This window comes from Benincasa hispida, chromosome 2 (assembly GCF_027475165.1).
Source record: "Benincasa hispida cultivar pf3 chromosome 2, pf3_genome.v1.1, whole genome shotgun sequence".
Classification (NCBI taxonomy): Eukaryota; Viridiplantae; Streptophyta; class Magnoliopsida; order Cucurbitales; family Cucurbitaceae; genus Benincasa; species Benincasa hispida.
The window spans coordinates 51,610,770-51,621,519 of NC_143479.1; the positions used below are offsets into that span (position 1 = coordinate 51,610,770).

The 10,750-nt window shown below is 31.9% G+C and overlaps 2 protein-coding genes across 4 annotated transcripts; one reads left to right on the plus strand and one right to left on the minus strand.

The window, feature by feature from the left end:
• The first annotated feature begins 1,148 nt into the window (after positions 1 to 1,148).
• Positions 1,149 to 4,551, plus strand: LOC120071383 (zinc finger A20 and AN1 domain-containing stress-associated protein 4-like). Of its 2 annotated transcripts, XM_039023636.2 has the most exons (3): positions 1,149 to 1,284; positions 1,432 to 1,520; positions 3,696 to 4,551. In XM_039023636.2, the coding sequence occupies exon 3, from the start codon at positions 3,708 to 3,710 to the stop codon at positions 4,224 to 4,226; it is 519 nt and encodes a 172-aa protein (XP_038879564.1). In that variant the 5' UTR covers positions 1,149 to 1,284; positions 1,432 to 1,520; positions 3,696 to 3,707; the 3' UTR covers positions 4,227 to 4,551. The 2 variants fall into 2 exon arrangements, with proteins under 2 accessions (XP_038879564.1, XP_038879565.1); XM_039023637.2 differs by lacking the exons at positions 1,149 to 1,284; positions 1,432 to 1,520 and adding an exon at positions 2,875 to 3,007.
• A 1,225-nt stretch (positions 4,552 to 5,776) lies between these two features.
• Positions 5,777 to 8,945, minus strand: LOC120071940 (MSF1-like family protein). 2 transcript variants are annotated; one of them, XR_016527658.1, is made up of 2 exons: positions 8,629 to 8,945; positions 5,777 to 6,854 (listed from the first exon to the last, which is right to left on the minus strand). XR_016527658.1 is itself a non-coding variant. In XM_039024378.2 (2 exons), exon 2 carries the CDS (start codon positions 6,723 to 6,725, stop codon positions 6,168 to 6,170), a length of 558 nt encoding a protein of 185 aa, XP_038880306.1. In that variant the 5' UTR covers positions 6,726 to 6,775; positions 8,629 to 8,769; the 3' UTR covers positions 5,887 to 6,167. The 2 variants fall into 2 exon arrangements, 1 of the variants encoding a protein (XP_038880306.1); XM_039024378.2 differs by having other exon boundaries at positions 5,887 to 6,775; positions 8,629 to 8,769.
• Between the last annotated feature and the right edge of the window lie 1,805 nt (positions 8,946 to 10,750).

Genomic DNA, 10,750 nt, shown 5'->3' on the forward strand with positions numbered 1-10,750 from the left:
AATTAAATGTGAAAAATATCCTTCAAAAATGAAAACTGCCAAAGGAATGATATTACACCCAATCTTGTATTAATTGAATATAAACTAAATTTAATAGATGCAAATTTAAAAAGTAAAAAATCGGATCGATTAGAATATGGGAACAAAATAATATAACAATTTTTCAAAAAGTAAAATAAAAGGCTAATTTATCCAAAATTATAGGTTGAAGCTCCTAATCAAATATTATGGCTCATTTAGTAATTATTCGATCATCGAGTAACCACTTAGTTTTTGTTTTTAAAAATTAAGTCAACTTCATCCACATTTTTTTTATAATGATTTGTATATTTCTTAAATACAATGCTTGAAATCTTATCCAAATTTTAGTAACAAAAATAATTTTTTAAAAATTTAATTTCTCAAAATTTGGCTTGGTTCTATTGGGGAAAAGTGGATAACAAAAAGAAAGAAATTTGAGGTGGAAGTAATGTCCATAGACTTAATTTTAAAAAACAAAAAAAAAATAAAATAAAATGGTTGCCAAACGTGAACTTTACTTTTTGTTTTTTTTGAAAATTAACTATATTTTTCTTCATTTTTTACAATAATTTATATTTTTCATAATTACAATGGTTATATTCTTAACTAAATTCAAAAAAACAAAAACAAGTTTTTAATAACTATTTCTTTTTAGTTAGCAAATTGTTTTTTGAACCTTCACTAAAAAGTAGATAAAATTTGAAAGTAAAAATAATGTTTATAGATTTAATTTAAAAAAAATATAAAAAATCAAATATTTCCAAAAGAAACCTAAAAATATTAGAATTTTAAAACATTTATGAAATGTATGATTTACAAGAGATTTTCCCAAAAAAATTCTCAATTGAAAATTAAGAACTAATGGTAAAAAGATGACAAAAAACATAGAAATCAAGTATACAACCCTTCTAGATTAACAAGTTTTTAGTTTAGTTCAACCATAGTTGCATAATTTTTTTTTAATTAAAAGAAAAATTAAAAAGATAGAAATTACACGAGAAAATTATTATACTATCGAGTTCGAGATTTGTGATTCAATTCATCATTTAATAACTACTTAAAAAAAATAAAAAAGAAAAACTACATGAGAAAAGTGGTTTCTCTTCGTCGCCATCAATCAGTAGGCACAGTTCTTCCTCCGGAGAAATTCTGTCTTCGGAAATGGAGATGACGCATCACACATAGTTCTCTTCTCACTTTCTTCCTTCCTTCTACTTCCACTCCGCCTCTCTATTTCTCGTCCCCAATTCCGTTTCTTCCACGGTTAGGGTTTCTGAACCCCCTTTCTCTTTTCTTTCAATTTCTCCATTGCATCTTTATCTTTCACCATTTGGGTTCTGTTCCTTATCCTCGTAGATGCTTTTTTCTTTTTTCTTTTTTCTTTTTTCATTTTTCATTTCATAAACACAGGGGTTTTGCTTGGACGCGAATTTCATCTTGGAGATCGGTTTAAAACCCTTGTTTCTAAGGGTTTTTTTTTAATCGTCCCAGCAAGAGGGGTATGATTTTTCTTTCTTTCTTGTTTTCTATGTGTTTGTTGTAATGTTTCTACTGATTGAAGTTGGGATTGAATAACTTAACTCGATTGCTATGAAGATATGTGTTGTTAGATATATCACTCTTGAATTTTGATTGTTCAATACAAACTCTGTGGGTTGTTGATGGTATACTGATCAAGACTCTTGTAGAGATGATTTGGGAAGTGTTTAATTCTTACTTGTAGACTTGGGTTGTTGAAATCATAGTTTGCATAGTGTCAAATTTTTGTTATTTAAGAGTCCATGAGTAGTTTAAAATTTGTTTGTTATTACTGTTGTTATTTTTATATCCCACGCATGTTTGAGTTTGAAGGTTGATTTGGGATGGATAATCTGTTACTTAGAGTTTATATTTTAATTTTTTTTTTCCCGATGAGTATTGTATGGATTTATGATTTAACTCAAGGGTGTTCAAGATATGAAGACGGGAAAATTATGGCCATTTTTCTCCTAGGTGGTATCAAACTATAATATCATTGATGGAATTTGTTTTTATCTCTATAGTGATAAATTAAATTAAGGTCCATTTGTTAACCTTTTGGTTCAAAATTATGTTGGTTTTCTTACAAGCCATTTACCACAGTTTCACTTTCCTAACTAAACACTTGAATTCTTAGCCGAATTCCAATAACAAGAACAAGTTGCTAAAAATTATTTTTTTAATTTTCAAAACTTGACTTGGTGTTTGAAAACACTCCTAGAAAGTAGGTAACAAAAAAAGAAATTGATAGAAGTAGTGTTTTTAAGCCTAATTTTCAAAAACCACAAACTCAAAACCAGTGCTTTTTAATTCCCACGGTGCACTAAAGCACAATGGCCCTCTGGAGCCTAGGCGCAAGATGCACAACAAAGCGTGGGCTTTTTTTTTTTTTTGTGAGGTGCACTATATAAAAAAATAATATATATATATAGATGTGTATATACTCAACAAAAACCTTGATGGAAAGAGATAAGACTTAAAGAAGAATATATAAAAGATAGATAAGGTTCAAAGTGATGAACAAACCAACTTGGGACATACCAGAATTCTGTCTTGGAGGAACAAAGGTGGCTGGCAGCAAAGAAGAAGAGAGATGAAGGCTGCTGTTTTGGAGTCTTCTGCTCTGTTTTTAGAAGAAAAAACAGAGTTGGTTGCTGGACATGTGCACTGCATCACCTTTTCTTTTTTGTTTTTAATTTTGATGAAATGCTAGTGGCGTGGAGACTTGGAGTTGAAAAAGAAGAATAGAAGAATAATAAGACATGAGGAATGGCCGAATGGAGGATGTTGTTTGGTTAAATATTCATTTCTTCCTTTGAAGAAGAATCGTAGAGGGGAGAGGTGAAGAGGAGAGATGAAGATTAAGAAGAATGCAGTATGATATTCCTGTCTTTTGAAGAAGAATCGAAGAGGAGAGGTGAGGAAGAATCTAAGAAGAGAGGTGAAGAAGAAGAATTGAAGGATAGAGGTGCGTGCCTTCTTCCATGCGTCTCGCTTCTTTGAGGCGAGCGGCATCTATGCGCCTTTTAAAACACGGCTCAAAACCAAATGATTATCAAATGGAGCCTAAATTTCTTGATTCTTTTGGTCCTCTCTTGCTATCTTCGTTTCTGTTGTTAATGTTGGAAAGCCAATTCGTGCATAAGCATATTATTCCCTTTTGATGCAAAATTATGTACTTGTATCAGAATAACCTTTTAGGGCTACTTGTTCATGCTTTTCTTCTCTTCTATAATTTATGATTTTAACCTTGTTGCAAGTTTTATTCTTCATCTAATTCCAATTTATAATTTGTATAGTTTTTTCATTTTCAGACTTGTAGCTAATGGCTTCTGTGACCTAGTAAATGAGAATAGCCTAAGATGAACTATACTTAACCTTTTTGTATACTAATTAATTGCAGTACCAGTACCTCAAACATGCACGAATAACATTCTTTGTTCACCGTCACCTGTATAGAATAGAATTTGATATCTTCGAGCTTTCCACTTGATAGTTATCAGTAATAGTTGCTGTATTAGGTATTGTTCATGGCATCATCTTGATTCCCAGTGCAGTCTGCCTATTAAATGAAATGATGTGTAGTTTTAAACATGTGTATCTGTCTGTTTCCCACCCAAAAGGAAAAGAAACAAATTCATGTGAATGTGTTGCAGGAGATTGACAATATGGAACATGATGAGGCAAGCTGTCAAGCTCCCCCTGAGGGTCCCTTTCTGTGCATCAACAACTGTGGCTTCTTCGGAAGTGCGGCTACTATGAATATGTGTTCCAAGTGCCACAAGGATTTGATGTTGAAACAAGATCAGGCTAAACTGAGTGCTTCAACTCTTGGAAGTATCATGAATGGATCATCTAGTTCTAACCAAAATGAAACCTTTGCCACCGCCAGCGTGGATGAGCCAGTTAGTTTGATGGAGCCTAAGATCACACCAATGCAGGCATCGCCCGTGGTTGTTTCTGATGGGAGCAGTGGAGTGAAGCCAAAGGACAGGCCTAGACGATGCAACAGTTGCAACAAGCGAGTTGGATTAATGGGATTCGACTGTCGTTGCGGTAACATCTTCTGTGCTATTCATCGTTACTCTGACAAACACAATTGCCCCTTCGATTACCGCACATCTGCACAGGATGCAATTGCTAAAGCGAACCCAATTGTGAAGGCAGAGAAGCTCGATAAGATCTAAAGCGCAAATCAGGCTAAAGGCTGGTTGGAACCCTTGTAATGTGTTGATCATTGTCATCATCACCTAGATGATTTCTGCTTTGCTGCATGCATATCTTGTAACATGTTGTGTATTGTTATATTTGGAGGGAGGGTATGGCAAAATCGTTGCATCTCTGCAGTCTGAAGAAAATGTAGGAAGCAGTATGTCGGTTTTGGTATTTTTCTCGTTCTTACAACAGTTTAATGTTATCATCATAAGCCTGTTACGTGACTGTATTGTGTCATAAAGTGTCTTGAGGAATTCATATATGAATGCATGCTGCCCGTGTTTGATTTGTTTGTAATCCGGATCGATTCAAATAAATTGGTCTGATTAATTAGACTAAATCCTGTCAATAATTTTCAAACGTGGAAAAAAGTACGCTAGGAGTAAAATATAATTACTAGTTCTTAATTCTCAGTTCATGATATTTGAGACTAATGTTATATTTATACCAGAAAGAAATTCGTATGTATATATGCATACTTGATATTCTAGGGGGAAAAAAGCAATCTACTTCTACTTCATTCACATATTAATTAATTAAGTTGCATTGAGAGTTAAGAAAAAAAGATAATTGGGAGTTTAAAATGGATGGATAAATATATCCATCATGTGCTAGTTTTGTGGTAAATAGGAAGACGATTTTGATAGACCTAAGAGGTCATAAGTTCTATCAATGGAAATCACCTATTTAGGATTTGATATTCTAGAGTTTCTTTGAATACCAAAATGTTAGGGTAGTTGTCTTGTAAGACTAATAATGTGGGATTGGACGGATTGTTACGTGAGATTAGTCAATGTCTGTACAAGTTGAATCGAACACTCATAGGTACCAAAAAGAAAGAAAGAGATATTTCATGTTGGTTTATTTTTGTTCTTGTTAATTTTTTAATTTCTAAATATTCAAAGTCTATTTGAATCCTTAATTTGTGTTAGTTGGAACCAACAATGAATATAGACTAAAATCATAGTCTTTTGTAGGTCTAATGTAAACATTTTAGTTTGGTATTTGATTTTTTATTTTTAAAAATGAAATTTATAAATATTACTTTCACATGTATTTTGTTATCCACTTTTTATTAGTAATCTTAAAAACCAAGTCAAGTTTAAAAATTAAAGAATAATTTGATTAGAAGTTCAGTTGAAAAATTGAGAAACAAGAAAAAAAAATTAAAAAATCGAAAATCTAAAAATGAAATTATTATCGGATATGTAGCTTTAAAACTTCAGTTATAATGGTTTTGATAATTCCTTCTCAGCCATCCCTCAAATACTAAAATAAAAAAGAGTATTCATGCAAAATTTGAAAGACAACCAAAACACTTAAAAGGACTAGCATTATGTATACTTAATAATTCAAGCAAGGAAGTTTTTTTCCCCCTGAAAAAAATTAAAATACAAAACACTTACACACCATTTAAACTTATTTCAACCATTCATCCTCCTTTACTAATCTTAACCAACAAATTCACCATTCATGAAAGCACAATTTTGTTTTACAAAAGTGAGCAATTTTTCAAGATGGATTTTCAGCAGCTCAAAATTTTCCTTTTTCTTTGTTTCCACACAAGGAACAACAACAGCAGAATAGCATGGCTAAATGCTGCCAGAGAGCACCTAACAGAAACATTACACATTCTGTAAGCATATTTATGAGAAGTTCTGATAAAAATCAAAGGCCATTTTACAAACAATCAACTAAAGCTAGGAAGGCATTCCATAGCCAAAAATACAGATGTCAGGAAAATGCAATGGGACATGATGCTCTATAATTCAAATCTCATCTTATCAAAATTTGGGGAGTATCCTAAGTTTCTCCATGAGAATTATTTTATTAAAAACAGCTCTGGTCTCTGGAAATAGCACACTTCACCCATCCTTTCGAACCAGTACATAATTAGCGAGAGGAAGTAACAGTTAGATTGTGAATCCATTAGATTCTGCTTCAAGATACTTACATATCCTCTCCATCACTTCTCTACCCTTGGCACTGTTTTGCACGAACCTCTCTGCGCATCGTTGCTCCACTTTTTCAGCCATTGATGCCAGTGCTGACAATGGCTTGATCCGAATACTTGTCTCCTGTTTGCAAATTGTCCATCCGTTTGGATTTTCTGGGTGAGGTTCATACCTGATTTTCTCCACCACTTCTATGAACTTCTGGAGACTAATATTTCGAGTTGTGAGTTGCATCGATTGTGATCGAGCATCTACAACTGTGGATTCGACACAGTGGCAAATATCCTGACCAACAATTTTACGAACAAACCATGGTCCAGGGGCATGGATTGTGATAGCACGGGTTGTATATAGCTTCCCAGATTCAGGGTCAACCTTTCTGTTTAAGGTGTCAACTTCAAGAATATGGGACAATATACGCTTGTTCTCAGGGTCGGCAAATTTACGCCAAGATGCACAAGTTACCCGATCCCACGGGTGCTTGTAAGTGTACTCCTGAGAGTATGCTTTAACCATTACACTGTTCTCAGATACCTTCACCCCTCTTAATATCAGAGTTAACTAGTCTGCATATGAACCAACTGCTAAATTAATTGGACGCCTATTAATTCACTGCTAAATTAATCACACCCCTACTAATTCAGCCTGGAAGGAATGGAAAAGGGAAAATAAAAACATCAATGAAGATGATGGATATGTACCAGATGATAAAATCAGGGCAGGAGAGAGCAGATGCAGTTTAACAGATTAAAAAAAAAAAAATACATCATCTAAGACAGCAACAACATGGAAAAACTAAAGAACTCGAGCATCCCAGGTGCATACATCAAGTAAGATTGGGAACTGTAAAATTTTATTTGATCAAATCAATAGGTTTAAACCAACCCAAAAGTTATTTAAAATTCATATTAGTTCATTTTCAAAAACAAATTTTATCTCAAAACTGTAGTTTTCCATGCAACCAATCACATTTTCTGAAGGGGGAGGTGTTGCTTCTAAAAATCAAATTGACCTAGATAAATTCAGAGAAATAATCATTCTTGTAGTTCTTTTCTTTCGCCTATTTGCCCAATAGATTCATTCAAGTAGTTCTTATTTTTAGAGAATAAATTGAGTACCAAATGAAAAATTATTCCAGATCAATCCAAACAATAATAGGGTATTAATATGTTCTCCCCTACTTTGAACAACAGCAAGAAAAACCTCCACAGCAAAACATACCAATAGTTTTGGAATCTAAAATGCAAGATGCTAAGATTTAAGAATATGCATAACAAACTTCTAGATTTTGTGAACCTAACAACGTGCCATATTGTTCAAACTCCTGTAATGTTATTTTTTCACTAATCAATATGGATAGTTGTTTATTGGGTCATGTGAAAATATACCATAATAAATCAACTTAGCTTTGACTTTTAAGGGTAGTTTAACAGAACATTTTCAAATTGCATCTGGCCATCAGAAGAGAGCAAACTGTTGTAACAAAAACAGAAGTAGGAAAAGGGAGGGGGACAAAAAAAAAAAGAGAAGTGTCTTCACCAATTCAACAACTGAAGTAGGAAAAGGGAAAAATGACAATTCTAGATTTGTGAATCTAACACCACGCCATATTGCTCAAACTTCTATAATGTTATTTCTCGCTAATCAATATTTAGTTCTTTGTTGGAACTTTTGCAAATATACCATAATAAATCAACTTAGCTTTGACTTTAAGGTAGTTTAAAACAAGACAATTTCCAAACTGCATCTGGCCATCAGAAGAGAGCAAACTGTGGAAACAAAAACTGAAGTAGGAAAAGGGAAAAAATGACACTTCCAGATTTTGTGAATCTTACACCACGCCATATTGCTGAAACTCCTGTAATGTTATTTCTCGCTAATCAATATTTAGTTCTTTGTTGGAACTTGTGCAAATATACCATAATAAATCAACTTAGCTTTGACTTTTAAGAGTAGTTTTACACATAGACAATTCTCAACCTGCATCTGGCCACCAGAAGAGAAGTGTCTTCAACAATTCATCAAGCTCAAACCAAATACACTCAGGTCAAACATTTGCAAGCAAAAAAGAAAAGAGTCGCACCATAACAAACAATGATTCATCAAAGGAAATGCCAATCAACCTTATGCTGCTTCTTTTCACCCATTCCCAATAATCTCAATTTCATCTTCAAAGATGAAATACAAAAACTGGGCCAATTTCCAGTTTCCACAGGCAGCTAGACCAGCTAGTTTAGAATTCAAATCATTTTGAGTGTATATCAGAATCGTACTCTCAGATTCTCAACAGCAATTACACAGAAATCCAATTACAGTAGCATAAAGATGAAGAAACAAAAGCCTTAAAGATGCAGCAAGCAAAATGGAATCAAAACCCATGTCATAGAAAGAGCTAAAGAAAGAGAGAAAAAAGGTTGACCTGAGAAATGAAAGAAGATGGGATCCGGCGACGGCGGAAGAAGGCGGTTCCGATATGTCAAGATCTCAATTACAAAAACAAAACTGACAGAAAAGGAAAGAAAATTCTTGGTAAATCAGACATTGGAGCGACTTTAAATAGAGGTGTAGATTTTTATTTAATGACGAAACTGCCCTTCGCCATTGCAGCTGAAGAAAAGGCATCACTGCAATCCACTACCCATACGCCATACCCTCAAAAGCTTCTTCCACTTTCAGGCATTATTTTCGGAAAATTAACAGAAATAGTACTAAAATTTCACCATACAAATCTAGCATATTTTTTAAAAATTTGTTCAAATAGTTTTTCTAAGTGCATTCCGAACAAAATCGACATAGAGATTGAGTTAAATTTTTTTTGGACCTTATCTCGCTATATCTCACTTGATTACACCTGAGATTTGAGTAAAAAATCGAAATATTAGGTAATCTTCTCAAATATTTATGAAATTAAAAAATCACACTATCAAATATTACCTAATTTGGAGAAATTTAAAAAGATAATTAGTAACATATTTAGATAATCAATAAATCAATTTAGATATTCGTGTAAATATAAATTGGAGTAAGATTTGTAAGATTTTATATAAGATTTGAGAAATATTGTAAGAGGAAATTCGAAAAGAAATAAGAGTCGGTATAAGATTTGGAGAGATTGCATATAATTTGAAAAAAAAATTATGTGGATCTTGGTATTAATCCTGGACAAAATAACACTGAGATTTTATGTATTTGGATTTTCTCGGTGAAATCTCAAACATAATTAATACTGAAATTTGATATATTGAGCTTTTTCGGTGGAATGTCGGTAAGATTAACACCGAAATTCTATATATATCCCAATTCTTACCAAATTTTCACAAAATTTGATATTTCCCAAAATTTAAAAATGTTGAATCAATTTATAAAATCTATTTTGATAATTGGAAAATCCATTTGGAATTTTGGAAATTCATATAATTGTGAAAACAGAAATTATGGTAAAGATTTGAAAAATTACGTAATAATTTGATATAATATTTAATAAAAATAACCAAATTTGGAGAAAAATTGAAAAGATATAAGATTTGACATAAAATTTGGGAATATTACATAAAAATTTAACGAATCTCAATATGTAATCAATAATATGTATGCCCAAAACAATAGATAAGTTAGAAAAAGTTGATTTTTTACTAAATCTTGTTGGCCAATCTTGTCTAATATGGACCAAGAAAAACTATTATTACGAGTTTTAAAAAATGTGCTAGTTTTATAATTAAGTTAATTTGTTAATAGGTGAGTGAATGTAAGATGGGCTTAAGGATTCAATTTTGTGTCTAATAGAGATTTGAACTTTCAAATTTGTAAATATCGAGTCTTTGATTCGTTTGACACAAAACTGAACGTTTAAACATTTTGAAAAGTTAGAATGTCTTAGAAGAAAAAAAAAAAAGTAAGTGAATTAGCTCATTTTGAAAATGTTTAAATATCTCAATGACATATTAAATAAATCTGAAAGTTTATGGACCGTTTTCACATTTTTAAGATTTTAAACCAACTAAACACAAACATAAATGGGGTGTTTGGGACGCTGAACTAATTATTATAGTCTGTTTTTGGGTGTAACTTATTTTAGTCTAGATAAGAAATAGTTTATATTGTACTAAAAATAAAAAAAAAAGAGAGAGAATGAATAAAAAATAATAAATACTTTAGTAAGGAGGGTTTTGAAATAATATTTACTACACTTAATTATAGGTTCTACATAGTTGTCGACATCAATATTATAATATATTTTAACAATACCTAAGACCCTAATAAAGACACTATATTTCATTTATATCAACTTTTCCATTATTTACAAGAATATTTAAGTGGGTTTTTTAATTTTACAAATATTAAGATCCAATTACCTTTTAGTCCCAACCTATAATCAGTTTACTTATTTTTTAAAAAAGGAAACTAAAAGATCTCTTAACTCACACACACGTTTTAAGAGAAAATTTTCATTTTTCAAATATTTCAATTAAATTAGAAAATACACAAAAATCTCCAACCCCTCGATCATCTCCATCTTTCTTCTTAGACGCGCTCAAGAACGA